This window comes from Zosterops lateralis, assembly GCF_965231275.1.
Source record: "Zosterops lateralis genome assembly, chromosome: 12".
Classification (NCBI taxonomy): domain Eukaryota; kingdom Metazoa; phylum Chordata; class Aves; order Passeriformes; family Zosteropidae; genus Zosterops; species Zosterops lateralis.
In genome coordinates this window covers 7411141-7426258 of record NC_139772.1, presented here as the reverse complement: position 1 = coordinate 7426258, position 15118 = coordinate 7411141, and the positions used below count along the sequence as shown (strand labels likewise).

Sequence of the window (15118 nt, the reverse complement as noted above, 5' to 3'; positions counted from 1 at the left end):
TTCAGGTTTTTCTCTTTTTTGTATCTTTTTAAAATTAATTACAGGTGTCATCTTTTGATATGCATAATTGCTATGGTAAAACTTATTCTGTATGTTTGGTAAATTTTGTCTCTTTCCAGTAGTCAATTCATTGGTGATACTGTTCTTAATTGAGCTATTTGTGAATGTACTGAACTCGAAAGGAGTGCTTATGTTCAAAGATGTGTCAGGAAAGACAGCTCCTTTAAAAACAGGTCTAGATGTTGTTGTACTTTGAGTTATCTTCTAACAAAAATGAACAATTATTAAGAACTTTCCAAATTTAAAAAAAAATTAGTAATTCACATTTCAAATTTAGAGATGCTTAGAAAATTGATTGCATCCTTGTATTTGTTGGTTTGCAGTACAAAGAAAGTACTGTATTACACAATATTTGTATTATAAAAGCAGACCATTTGTCTAAAAAAAAAAAAAGGCAGTCAGAGTGAGATGTTTTCAGTCTTTTTATATTTGTCATTAAAAGATTACCTGGCAAATGAAAAAAACACAGCCAACTTCTGCTTTTTGCTTTAGCTCAAAGTTTGACACATTGATGCTCTTGCTCAGTTTCCTGTCTTCATGTCTTTTGGTTGTTACTAAAGCAACTGTCTGGAAGTGACTTCGGTATCTCATTTTGGTGACATGATCCACATGACAATGCAGATAAATCTCTTCCAGGTGTGACTGACCAGCCCTGAAGGCTTTGGAAGGATACTGGGCTTTGTGCAGACTGCCTGTATGTGCAAACCTGAACCACGAATGTAAATGGGATTTGTGTTACAGAACAGACACAGACAAGAGCAGGGGAGAAGCTCTTCCACCTCGAGCAGGAAGGAAATGAAATCTTTGTCAAACCAAGTGGTAGCGGACGTGTCGGGGAGCTGGTCTGGCTATTGACTACTTTTGTAACACATTAAAATACAGTTTATTTACTGTGCACTGTCTTAACTTTCTTATCAGAAGTTGATCTGTTAAGACAACTCTTGTTCTTACTATTTTTGATGCATGATGAGGTAAGTAGTTCCACAGGTAAGGAACATGAAATCCATTGGGTTGGATTAATAAAATACTACAGAAATAGTTGGCTTCATGTAGTAGAAGTTTCACTCTGAAAATTTGATACTTAGACTGTTTGAACTGCACAGATGTAATTTAAAAGATGTACCTTGTGACAGTAGATAAATGCTTCCAAAACTCCTGCAATCTAGCATTTTTTTCCTTTTGAATATACAGCCAACTGTTTGCAGTTTTCTAAATTCAGTAATTCTCACCTAATAAGCTTGTCTACATTTACCTCCAGTTTGTCTTTAACAGAAGGTTGGCTAAATGCTCTTTTTGGAGGAGCCCACATCCCCCTGGTGCCTGCCAGGCTGTGCTGAGCCACTCCAGCTCTGGTTGTGCTGAGGGAACGTGCGGGAGAAGCTGTGTGGCCCCTGTGCCCTGGGAGGGTTCAGCTGGGGCTGTGTCCCCAGGAGCCCCGTCAGCCCTGAACCCTCGTGCAGAGCTGTGATTGCAGTTGGGCACAGTGGGCTGAAGGTCAGGGCTGTGCTCTGCAAGGGGCCTCAGGAGTGGCCTCTGCACTCAGCTTTAGGAGCTGCCTGCTCTGCTCAGACAGGTTGGTTCATGTTTCACAGAGGACAAGAGCTCTAGCAGAACTACTGTATGCTGACTTACTGTAATGTAAATTAGTATTGCTCCATTTGGTGTTAAATAATTGTATAAACCTTTAATATCCATCATTGGATGGAATTATGAAATTACCCTTAGGCGCAGATCCTCAAAAGTATTAGAAGCCTAAAGAGTGTGAGGATCTGGTAAGTCAACTACACTGTTATATATGAAAGAAGAAACCATACAAGAAATCTGTACAGTTTACTACCTTATCTAAAATAAATGGTGTATTAAAGCCTGGCATTGTCTTAACATTAACTATTTATTTTAGAAAGTGCTGTTTTACTTTGCTGTATTGGGAAGGCGTATTCAAATTTGTCCCTAAAAGATGAAACGCAGTAGATCTTGCATTTGTCTGCTAGCACTACCTCCGTGGTTTTCATTGCCCTTTAAAAAAAAAGGCCTTAAAATGTTTGACAAATGTGGATGTAAATATTTTGATTCTGTTGTGACAGTTCCTGCTAGTTCTTGTTTGCAGTAGTGCTTTAAAATTAAAGCAGGTGAATGGTTTTGTAATCCTGCCTGTCCTGTTGTTTTATCCAGAGTCTTTTCTAAGCTGCTGTGATTAAAACAGGAGTTACTCTAGTGGGATAGTTACTATCTGTAGCAGTTTATAGTGTGGATACAGGAAAGGAGCTACCACTTTTACTTTTGATAAGCTTTAGCTATTTTGGGGTTTTTTTTTTGAGGGATACAAGTTTAATCTCTGGTCCTTCTAACTGTTCCTGAGCTCAGTATTGACATCCCTTCAGAAGTTCTGCACTGCTCTGGCTCGCTGCTGCACAGGGTTATTGTGCTCAGAGAAAGCAAAACAAAAGGCACTGAAGGTGGCTGTAGTGTCTGCTATAATGGGTAATGCTTATGTTTGTTTAAAAAAAATCTTGAAACAGTAACAGAACCTCCTCAGCTCTGGCAGTAAATGCCTGGCATTATCTTCAGAGTGGCATTAAAAACTCCTCACCTTCATGTGAGTCCTTGGGACAAGACACAGGAATGGGAGTGATGTGTCAGAAAGTCATCCTTTAACTTTTCTGAGGAGCAGCTCCCTGTTTTGCCATGCTGGAAGCATTTTTTTAGTACTTATTTTTAAAAAATGCAGATTTGTTTTGTCCATGTGTAAACAGACTGTGCTGGAATTCCAAGCATGTCAGTGCTCTCTCAGTGCAGAGCAGTGCAGGATTGTTTCTCCATCTGTTTGGTAAAGGATTTTTCCCTCCTGCTTTGATCAAAAGCAAAGCAGCAGCACAGAGTTACCAGGCTGGGGTTTCACTCTGGGGGAAGTTTCTTTGCACTTCTTCCCTGCACATTTCCCATGAGGCAGAACATGAGTGACTAAGAAGTAGAGCTCTTAAAATACTGACACAGAAGCAAGGCTTTATTTTTATCATTTTATTAGATTAAGTCTTTTGTTGAAGTTGTAAATTTTTTTGTAAAACAGGTGTTGAAATTTCACTGAATTGATTACCATCAGTGCTGTTATGTTCCAGGTAAATCAGCTTTGTTATCTAGGAACATGAAAGCAAAGCAAACTCCTACTTTTGATTTTTAGGCAGCTTCTAGAACAGGCTGTTGTCACTGGTAAAGTTTGTGTTTCATAAGCACTTTGGGGTTTGTTTCAGAACCAGTGAACAAGAGAAGGATGTAACAACATCCAGGATTTGCTTGTGGGGCTGACCCTGGAATGAACAATGCCAAAGGCCCACGCTGAAGTGCAGTTCTCACTGAGGTTCAAGGGGAGATAAGAGACAAAGCTATCAAAGGACAGGGAGGCTGCCAGACTTCTTGAACCTTGCATTATTCACAGTGAATAATGATTATTTTCCTGGCATTGTTCAAATGGATTTAACTTCCATAGGTGAACCTCCAAGCTCTGCCATCCCAGAACCAAGGCAGGAATGAAGGACACACACCCTGTCCCTCCAAAGCATTACTGGGTTTTTTCATTAAGGCCTCAAGCACTTTTCACCCCCCCTGGTGCTGCAGGGACAGCTGTGCAGATAGGAACTGAGGTGTTCTGTCCTTTCCTACATAACAATTCCCACATTTCAGTTCTGGCATTGCTTCCTGCATTTGACAACAGCTGTCTGCAGTGGCCTTGCTACAAACTAGAACCAAGTGCTGAAAGAACTTCCTAACTTCATTTATTAGGCCATAGTGCTCTTCAGATGCCTTAAGTGTATTTTTTTAGATTTCAAAACCCTTATTTTCCCTCAGTACTACTGTGCCTTAGCACATTATTATTCATTATTCAATTATTACAGGTGTTTTGTAAATAAGTAAACTTACGCTAAATCAGTTTGCTTTTTGTAACAACCCCACCTATGAGCTTCTCTCCTGCTGCACATTTCCTCTTTAAGGATGTGACCAGTTGCTGCCATGTACATACACAGGTGCCTGACAGGCTAAGGAACTTTCTCATGCTCAAATCCATCAGGAAAAGAGATTTCAGATTCTTTGCTGATAAAAAGCAGCAAAGGCCCCTGAAGTGCAGTTACAGGTTGGTCACTGCAGCAGCAACATCTGTCAGTGCCTTTAGACAGCACTGACACCCCCATTCCAACAATCCCCTCTGGCTCATAGCTGTACCCGACACCTAAATGTAGCTGAAAGAGATCAAGAACAGTGGAACTGGGGAGAGAAGAAAGCTCAGGCTGTGCCTAAAGTTTGCTGTTGAAGTGCTCGAGGCTGGCCTTGACCGCGAAGCCGCCGTCGAAGGCCGCGTTCAGCACCTCGTCCAGGCAGGCGGCCAGCACGAAGGTCAGGTCCTGCCGCACGTGCGCCGCGATCTCCTCCAGATCCTTCTCGTTCCTCTGAGGAATGATAATTCTCTTCAGCCCAGCTCGGTGTGCTGCCAGCACTTTGTCTTTAATGCCCCCGACCTAAGGAGGAGAAGAAATACATGTATAAAAACAAACTAATCTGATAGTTACTGTAATGTCACATCAGGAGTTAAATTTTGATGAAAGCTTCTGCCTCCCTCAGTCGTTTAGGAAAGCAATTAAAAATGCAGAGTTGTAGCTCATCATGTGCTTAATGAGGGAAATATGTTAATATGCTACAGAAAGAATACTGCAACAGCTAATAACGAGAAAAATTAATATAGGAGTGCAGGTACAAGAGAATCAATAGTGGAAAAGTCATTGCTTTTCAGTAATTTCTTAACAAGGGTGGCCTTCACACCATCTTTTTTATATCATGTGCTGAAATCCAGTACCTGCCTAAGAACAGAAGATTTTTCAGATAAAGGCAGTGTTGGATTTAGGGGGGAAAGAGTCTTTTTTAAAAAGAGTCTATAAAAAGCAGTGTCCCATGAAAAATAATTTGAGCTGCACAACAAAATATGCACAGCAAAACAAACCTGTGGAGTGGAGAGGCACTGCTCTGCTCAGCCTGTGGGCTGAGTTGCTAATGAGATGTAAACAGGGAGGTTAAATTAGTTTTTCTTATAGCTGTAACTTCTTCCCTCTAACTCCTTTCTATTCCTAAAGACCATCTTAGAGCAGAAACTCATAATTTTACAGATTCAGAGGAGAGGAAGGGCCTGTATAACAGTACAAAGGGCAAACCCTGGGCTGCTGTGAACAGGGCAGGAGTGAACGATGATCCTGACCTGGGGCTCTGGGCAGTGCTGCACACTCAGCCAGGGCAGTCCCTGCACAGCCCTGGGAATTCAGTCCCTGACAACAGCAGGATCCCAGGCTACTTTGGGGAAGGACAGTGTGGTTTCACAGTCACAGGGACCTCATCTCTGCACAGCTGCAGCAGCAGGCACAGGACAGGCTGGCTGCAGGGCTAAGCTGCCTCCCAGCAGAGTCACTGCAGGGTGCCTGTCCTGTCAGCCTCTGCCCCCAGAGCCTTCCCAGCCCACTGCCCACCATGGCTCCTCTGCTTCTGTCTGCAGGGAGCAAAATCCTGTCCATGATTTCAGCTTCATCCTCCTCCTGGCCATCATTTGGTATGAGATGGTAACTCCCACATCTGCTTCAGCACCTGTGCCAGGCTCCACTGACACTTCTAACTAAACTCTGTTTGTTTGAACTCCTTCTTTGTCTTCAAGCTTTGACAAAGCTTTATGGAAACCCCATTTAGCTGAGCTACATACAAGGACCAAACACTTGAGAAAAACCCAGAAGTGGATCCATGGATTCAGGAGTAACCTGTGTGCAGTTACTGTGAGAGCTTTAAAACACAACTTTTCAAAGACACCAGAGGTAGTTGTGTACCAACAGTCTGAGGAAGCACATTTAGAAACTGCACTACAGCTTTAGAGCCATCTTGCATTTTAAGACTTTGAGGTTTCCTTCCCAAGTAGACATTTTAATGTAGTTTCCCAAAAAGTGACATCAAGGCTGGCTTTACTTGAAAGACAAAGCAGAGGAGTGGGGCAGTCCAGCAGCCTGGCCTCTTCCAACTGCAGAGACTGCAGTGCTGCTGAGGAATGATCCAGCAAGGCTCTGGATCCACTCTTTTCTAAGTGGCTATAAACAGATTTGATATCCAAAACAGGGGGAATTAATACAACTTAGCTCTTTTCTCCAATGATACTTACTGGAAGAACAAGGCCTCTTAGTGTAATTTCTCCTGTCATGGCTACATCTGAGCACACCAGGCGCCCACTGAAGAGTGAAGCAAGGCAGGTTACTATGGTAACACCAGCAGATGGTCCATCTTTTGTGACAGCTCCAGCTGGGAAGTGCAGATGGATGTCAGTGTTGTCAAGGAGATCAAAACTTCCAGAAGCTTAAGGAAAAAAAGAATGGTTTGAATGTTAGAAATCTAAACCCATTTTGTTCCTGGTCTTTATTCTAAAAGCCCACCAAGAACTGAAAGCCTTGGCACTATTAACAGTAGGCTGAAAAAAAACAACGCAATATTGCAGCAGCCCTAAAAGAGAAATCCCAGTGAGCTTTCCTACATCCAGATTCCTAGAAAAAACTGTAACATGATAACCCATAAGCCTGGCATTTGCATGCACTGGGAAATTGAGAGTAGGGATTAATGTGGAAACCAAGGAATTTCTACACAGAATTTTTATGTCCGAAACCATCAACGTCAATGTTCAGAGAACACTCCACAGAAACTCACAATTATAATAAAGTGAAACTCTTATTTATGGCCCTTCACCTGAAATGGGAGTACATGGAGTGTAGACCAGAGAGAAACAGGCACACAGGCAATGCCTGCAGCATTTCATACATTAATCCCATTTTGGTTTTTAACCTATCTAAACTTCCAGAAATAGTGACAGATACTGGTCAATTATTTGCCTCATCAGCAGATGATCACTCTAGAAAGCACATTTCCACAAGTCCCGGGAGGTTCAGACAAAAAAAATAGTTAAAATGTTCTTGACCAGAGCCTTACTGCACTGCAGTTCCACAGCTGCCATACAAACCTAATGTTCTCAAAATATAAAAACCTAAGACTACAAAAGCCTTTTAACAGAACCTGTCAGAGAAAAACCACAGACTTCCATATCTGTCTCCATCATGAAAATACTGCTGGAAAGCCTGAGTGTAAAAGTGAGTCAGAGGCAGTGTCTGCCACAACCAAGGAGAAGCACCTTGGCACTGAGGCTGCCCACAACCTTCCAGGCTGGGGCAGAGAGACACAGCTCGTGTTCTGCCAGGCCACAACCACCTCGGCTTGGCAGCAACTGGGAAAGAACTACCCAAAGGCACTGTGGAGCTGATCTCATCTTAGGGTAGCGCTGCTGGCTGAAACCCTTTGTGTGTCACAGGTCCCCGGTGAGTAAGTGTCGGGGTGAGTGAGCAGTGCAGCCCCAGCAGGCTGCAGTGGCCGTGCAGCCCCTGTGCCCACCCACCGTTGGTGAGCTGGTATCTCTTGGCGTTGCTGCGCAGCCAGCTGATGGCCAGGTGGGCTGACTCCTTCATGACGTCCCCCAGCTGCCCGGTGAGGGTGAGCTGCCCGTCCCCGTCCATGCGGCTCGCCTCCACAAACATGATCTCCCCGCCCAGGGGCGTCCACGCCAGCCCGATGGCCACCCCCGGCTGGCTGAGCCGCTCCGACACCTGAGGGGAACACGTAAAAAAACATTAACACCCATAAAAACCATTGCAAAAACAATTCAATAGTGGGCTTTGAAACAACTGTACCCATCAAAACACTAAAGTTAAGCCGGGTGTCTGATCTCTTATATTTTAATGTATTATTTAATGCAGCAGTAGCTCTGGATATGTGTGAACACTAATTACACAGCAGGAGCTCTATGCGGCAGCTTAGCTTAAGGCCATGGCAAACATCTGGGCGTGTCATTCTTGAAACCTTCCCCGCCCCCAAAAACAACATGAGAATCTTTCTCCTCAAAGGACTTCTAGTATTCAGTCAATCCTGACTCAATGTTTATGTGACTTTACCCATCTGCTGGAGTCTGTTTGCCCTAACTCTTACTCCTGTGACAAAGCCAGTTTTGCTCCCTGGTGTTCCCTAAAAGCCTTTTAAATGTGGTGGCACTGCCCGAGCTGTGGCCAGCCAAGCCCCTGATGTTGTTCCCTGCAGACATTTACAAACAGTGTGGAACAGCAGGAACGTGAATGTGTTCCCAGGCCAGGCAGAGGGGACACCTGACAGAGCCCCTTCAGGAATTCAAGCAGCCAAAGCCAAGGAAGCCACACAGCCCCTTCCCCTGGGTCTTTCCCTTACCTGTGCACTGGCATCAACATCCTGCCATTTGCTTTCCTTAGCATGATTCAGCTAAGAAGGCTCTTTCTTTTTCTAGCATTTAAGAAAATTGTACAGAACAGTGTGTTTCACTTTTATGGTATCAAAATACCTCACCAAGCATTTTCATTTTTGCTAACATCAGTTTCTATATCCAGTCCCTGTGTGTTATTAGTTACGGTGATTTACTCTGATTATTTTAGTAACTGCTCAGTAACTCAGGTTAACAAAGTCAGTTCATCCTGGACACACGGAAGTCCAACAGTGCTGGAACATTCCTCTTTGCACTGGAGACAATGCTGGTTTGGCAAACCATCACGGTTTCAAATGTTACAGGTGTAATGAACAAAATTAACTGTCCACACCCTCTTGCATCCCAAAGCAGCTTTCAACAAGGTTTGTGGATTTGGGGGTTTTGTTTCAGGTTTTTTTTAGCTTGGATCAATTGAAAACAGTTTAGAGACTGTTTGAGAGCTCAGGGTCAGAGCACAGCAAATGAGGCAACAAATTGAACACCAAATGGTTCTGAAGACTCAGCACAGGCTCCCTCCTCTATCCTTAGACTAGCCAGGCACCTCCTCCTACTTTCACAAGTCAGTTGAGATCACAGCCAGAGCCACAGAACCCCCAACACTCAGAGGAAAGCACACTGGACTGCATGAGACACCCACAAAGTCTTCCAGGGAGCCCCACAAGACTGAATTGCTCCTGGCACCTCTGAAGAATTTTTTCTCACCAAAAGTCAGATGAATTTAAATTAGAATAAATCCTGTCTTACACTTTCTAAACAACTTCAATTAAAAACGACCATTCGAATCAGCTGATGGCTGCTGATGTCTGTCAGATGATGAAGATGCTACTGACCTACATGGACTCGTAGGGTTTGAGAGTTTTTGTAGATGAGACCAAACCAGCTGTGATTTAGCTGTACCCTGAGCACATGGACATACTGTCAGATGCATTTTAGCTGCCTGGACACTGCGAATTTAAAGTTTTAATATTCAGTACAGTCATTTATTTTAGAGTATTTCAGTATCATCTGCAGTTTTGGAGCTACACCAAGCCAGTGTAATGGACAAGAAGCTGGTAAAGTCCCTGATCCACAATGGGAAGATGAGAACCAATTTGTCACTTGCTGGTCTTTAGCATGTTTGTTTTCCTTCCACAGGTTCTCCCAGCCTGACTGTAGCAACGTTTTTTCTACTCTTCTGATTCATTCCCTGGCAAATCACTGCTGGCAAAGCACATTAACAGTGGCTTCCCTCTGAGGGAGGAGGATTTCCCAGAAATATCATCACAAGACTGATAGCTCTGAGATAAAAATGCCAATCTAAACCTGTGCTTTAGCCAGGTTTTGCTTCTGAAAGACACCCTAATTTTTTTCCTAATTAGAATTGTGCATGTCCCATGAAACAGAGCCATTCTTTTATGGCACCTGCACTTTCATTTCCTAGAATAGGCCATTTCCCTGACCTACAGCTTCTGCCCCTTCAACTTCACTCAAGTTATGAGGCTATAAACCAACCCTGATGGACTTTTCTGTGGTGCCAATAATATTTTGTTACTCAAGCAGAATTAAGGCTTAAAAAAAAAAAAAAGCTAAAAAATCCCCTGAAACACAAACTAAAATCCAAGCCAAAAATACAAATAATTTGTTATAAACCCACTGGATATGTTAGAAACCCTTTCCCAAAAAAGTGTGCTGTGATGAAACATACATTTCATTAAATCTAAATCTATGTATCGAGATTATTCTTTCAAAGCCTCACTATGTGATTTCATCCAACATTTGCTCTGTAAAGACACATGTGATTATTTGTGATTAATTAATTCAGCAAGTAGAAGCTGAATATTCTGTCCCGTCCTGCCTGCTGGGAGAGCTGTGCAGACAATAGCCAAGCAATGCCCTGGAAAGGTGAAAGATGAATCCCTGTGTCAGGAATCCCCTGAAGGACAACAGATCAATGAAGTCCTGTCATGTTTTCAGTTCCATTTGCTCAGCCCCATGCAGGTACTGACACTGTGGCTGCCCCAATGGTGTCTTTGTTTCAGCTGCTGATAAATGGCCCAATGCAGGCCCAGGGTGAAGCTCTGAGGCCACAGCCAGAGGGGAGACCCAGCCTGTGAGCACAGAGCAGAACCCACAGCAGCCAGGATCACACACCTGCCAGAGCAGGAGCTCTGCTCCTCTAAAGAACCCAAGGGGCACTTGAGAAAATTCTAAGGAGCAAGACATTAGCTGGGAAAATTCATTAAAATAGGAGTTATGTTGCTATCTGAGCAATTTACATGGAAAAAATTGAAGTGTGTACTGAAAAATATTCACTCAATAAATACAGCAAATAATACATGGAAAAAAAAATCCTGGGCTGCTTGGGGAATTGATCTTTGTGGATTCATCTCTACTTCTCTTTATGCACTATATTTGCCTTCTAAATACAGAAATGTAAAGAAAAACTTTTGATACACAAGTCAGAAGCTTCAGTCAGTCTTATTTCAGTTTACACAGGCCAACAGATCCATGAAATGCTTATCTGCAAATTTATGGCCTCTATTGTGGACCCCACAACAAATAAACAAAAAACCCACAAAAGAAACCCCCCACCTAGCACTCCTGTATTTGTACACTTGAAAGTAAGAACCACAGTTTAGATTTTTTACTTGCATTACTCAATTGTACAGAAAAAAAGACAAAGTAGCAGAAATTATTTTCCAACACAGCCGCACTATCAAATTTAAATGAATTATCAACTCCAGAAACAATCATTCACTTTCTCCTGCTATCACAATCACCTTGTTCCCTTTTTGTTCTTCAAATCCCACTGGAAGCCTGGTCCTCTTATTTAAGAGAAAAGAATTGTAAAAGGAAAGTTCTCAGAAACAGAGAAGTACTGCACTGTGACTGGTGAAACGAGAATCCCAAACTAACAAACTACTTTAACTGATGGCATTTCCATAGAATGGAGCAAAATACAGATGGGGGAAGGCAAAAAATCTGAACTATGCCTACTGAGGAGCAGAGCTGGAGGTGCCTGGCTGATCATAAAGCATTTTAATAGCTAAGAGTCACATTAACCTAAAGAATGTCTGAGAACTTCTGGTGCAAACTGAAGTGGTTTTAATACCCAATAATGCTGCCTGGCTTTAAGGAGGTATGAGGGACAGTCCTTAGCACAGCTGCTGCAGAGACAGGATTCCTGGGTTCTACTTTTGGCTTCTTTCCCAAGACCACCAAACATCCCCCAAACAAAAGCAGAATTGTTTCAAACTGAAAAAAACACCACCACATTCTTCAGCACTGCTCCAGGAACCTTTGCTAACAGAAAAGTCAGGGCATTATGTTATTTACATGCCCTAAATGAACAGAAAAGAAAATCTTCTTTAGGTGAAAATACACTTTCTGGAACGTAAAGAAACACGGTGCTGTTATTAACATATTTTGAAGTTGTTAACATTGTATAGACTCAGTCAGTAGAAATAATTGTATCAAACAGAAACAGCATCAAACAGAAACAAATAATGATGTTACCTCCATGTCATACATGGGGGGCCCCAGGATATCTTTCAGAGCATGGAAATCGATTAAAATCGGCATTTCAGGTGGCAGAGGCAGGTCAGCTGTGTCACTGATGGATTCTGCTTTGGCATCTTCTGTGATGTGTTCTTTGCAATCTAAGGGAAGAAAATCTAATTTAGGATTTGTAATGGTCTTTCCCAGACAGAATTTTTTTTTTAAAATCGTGACAGAGAAAAATAAAATATGCACTGAAATGCTCAATAAGTTCAGGAAAATGTGCTCAAACCATCTCTCACAAAAATCTTGTCAAATTAAAGATAATATGGCATGAAATTTAATTAATAAGCCTAAATACGTTCTAACTGTTCATCAAAGAAAAAATTAAATCTAGAGCACTGACAGAGATGCAACTCATCAGCTTAAGTGCATTTTAAACTAATTCAAATAGCAAAACACATTAGGCTCATTTAAGACTTTGCACTTTTCACCAGATTTGTGCAGAAAAATAGTATTTCCCAGAACCAGGATGGTTTGGGCTGTAAAGGACTTTAAAGCTGATCTTGCTTTAAGGTCTTGCAGGGACACCTTCCACTATCCCAGGCTGCTCCAGGCCATGTCCAACCTGGCCTTGATGCTTTCAAGGGATGGGGCAGCCACAGCTTCTGTGGGAACCTGTGCCAGGGCCTCCCCACCCTGACAGGGTGGGGATTTATTCCTGCAGGAGGAATCATGTGCAGTGTGGTGTAATAGACAATGTGCAGCTGAACAGGGCAATTCTGACAGTGCAGGAACTCCTGTTCCTTTTGTGTATGTTTACAGCTGTGCCCCAGCACAGAGCACCTCCAGTGCAGCCCTTGCAGCACACTCTGATGTGACACTTTCTGTGTTGATTTTTGTCTCCTATGACTTTTATGGCTTTGCTGAATATAGAGGGGTTTGGGTTGGAAGGGACCCTCAAAGATCATCAGGCCAATTTCCCACCACACACAGGGACATTTTCCACCTGCTCAGGCTGCTTAACTCACAGAACTGACATCTCCTGTCTGTTCAACAGCCAGCTCAGAACACCACACCTACAGGCCTTGTTCAGTGGAAAAACCTCAAACGATTCCAGTGTAACAACCTGTGGCTTTTGTCTTGAAATACACACAGAGAGGGCTGTTCTTTTCTTTGTTGAAGGGGATATTGCTAAGGTGTCATGCTCAATAACCAGTACCAGCAAAAAATTCCTCCAAGGCCCAGTTACCAGACATTTTCAGAAACATTTACAGGCTTGACATACCCTTCAGGAAGGACTATAAACCCCCACCAGCCTGACATTTCTGAATGCAACATACTCAAGTGCCACCTGGGAGGGACCACACAATTAAAGCAACAGTTATGGGTTCAGAAGGGGGCTCTTCCCTTCCTCCACCCACAGCATGAGTGGATTTCTTACTTGTGCAGTGGCTTCCTTGGCAGAATTGCCTTCAAATTTCTCTTTTCTCCTTCTACACAAGAGTGAACTGTAAGGGGAACCTTGTCAATGTCCAAGTCTCACACCCAGCCTGCAGAGGAGCTGTTGGCATAACTGAGCTCAAGAACCTGCAGTCCCTGGCAGGGACTGACACTGCACCGCTCCCAAGGGACTGGGAGCAGAGGGACAATGCAAGCAGGGAATCATTTCCCCACAGAATGTGATCCAGGTGAAGAGGCTTCTCAGCATTTATCAAGAGCCCTAAGCAAGTGTTTTAGTGAAATATCTATCAGAGAAATGAAGAAAGCTTGGACAGTCCAGCTGTTGTAAGGCTCTGTGGCACTCTCTCAGGGCAGTGCCCTCCTGCACACAGAGTGAACTTTTCTTCCCACCCCAAACCACAGCCTAACACACATCTGAAGCCTGTATTACACAGCAATGTACACTGAGCTTCAAGACTCCTGCACCGTATTTTGGACCCAAATACGGGTTGTTTACTTTCTATGAATTCTTTCTAATTTTAGTTTGAAAAGGAGCTTTCTGGTTCTTCCTCTGCACATCAATACATGCACTAACTGAAGATCCAAGAGTTCCAACAAGTACAGAAAAGTACAAATCACAAATTACTATAATGTGAAGAGGTGGTCGGTGATGCAAAAGCAATTCTCAGGAGAGATGAACGAGAATGTCTCCTTTCACAAGATACAAACTATCCTGTTATTAATCCTGATACATAAAGGCTTTTTTTACTGCTAATTTTGTCACACTGCAATTCTCACTAATGCCTTAACAGAGTATCAAGGAAGACACTCTACATCACTATGAACATGACAGCAGCACCTCAGCTTTCATCCAGGACTCCAATGTAACTGTTCTTATCCAACAGCCACTGATCTCCCCATTGTACAACTCTGCTGCTCCACGGCTAAATCCCATTCCTCTACTGCCAACACTGCCTCAGATGTCTCCTGTTGTTCCAGCATGTCTCTCTGCTTTTGTTAAACTACTATTTTTGTACATAATAAATTCAAAGACATAAATACCAGCAAGTCTAGGAAATTTGACCCTGCATACTATTCGTGCAATTCAGACTGCAAATTCATCACTGTTTGATAATCTGAGATGCAATTCGTATTTCAAAACAAAATTGAGTTTAAAACCAGATGGTTTTGTTCTATATCAAGATTTTGCTGCCTATCTAACATAAATATATTTATTTCATCTAGCTCTGTATACAGCTGAAGAGACAAACTCCTCACAAACAAATCAGGGAATTTGAGGCCACCTGCCCCATTAGAAGAATCAGAAACTCTTTTCTTTGAGTTTATCTGATCTAATGAGTAGATCCCATTTTATAATCTGTAACAATAACTAACTCTAGACTTTTTCTAAAAATGTTAACCTAAATTCTGGCATTATCTAATTTTCTATAAAAGCATAGTGATGTCCCAAAATGTAATTATAAACTCTTAACTTTTTTTTTGAAGGAAAGTCATCTTTAAACAAGTGCTGACTATGATGAATCTATAAAGCCTCAAGTAATTAAGATTTCCACTAACAATGACCAATGCAAGTTCCCTACCAACCCCAGACTAACAGCCATAAACCACAGTACAAGCTAAATGACATCTTTATCTAAAACCAGACACTTAAATTCAAGTTTCCAGAAAGAGACCTTCTCGTTAGGACAGCAGCTTTATCATCTTACAGCTTGAGATAAGTTGGCAAAATAAACTAAAAGGCCAAAAAAGGGCACCTAGCAGAGCTCCAAACTG

General features: G+C 42.5%; 1 protein-coding gene across 1 annotated transcript in view; it reads right to left on the bottom strand.

The window, feature by feature from the left end:
- Nucleotides 1-3063: 3063 nt before the first annotated feature.
- LONP2 (lon peptidase 2, peroxisomal) overlaps nt 3064-15118 on the bottom strand; it is a 37109-nt gene continuing 25054 nt past the window's right edge. The window contains exons 12-15 of the mRNA XM_083869923.1: nt 11900-12042; nt 7514-7721; nt 6239-6429; nt 3064-4568 (exon numbers count right to left, since the gene is read on the bottom strand). Of these exons, the coding sequence (XP_083726049.1) occupies nt 4347-4568; nt 6239-6429; nt 7514-7721; nt 11900-12042 (764 nt within the window). The 3' untranslated portion in view covers nt 3064-4346. The remainder of the gene's footprint in view (nt 4569-6238; nt 6430-7513; nt 7722-11899; nt 12043-15118) is intronic.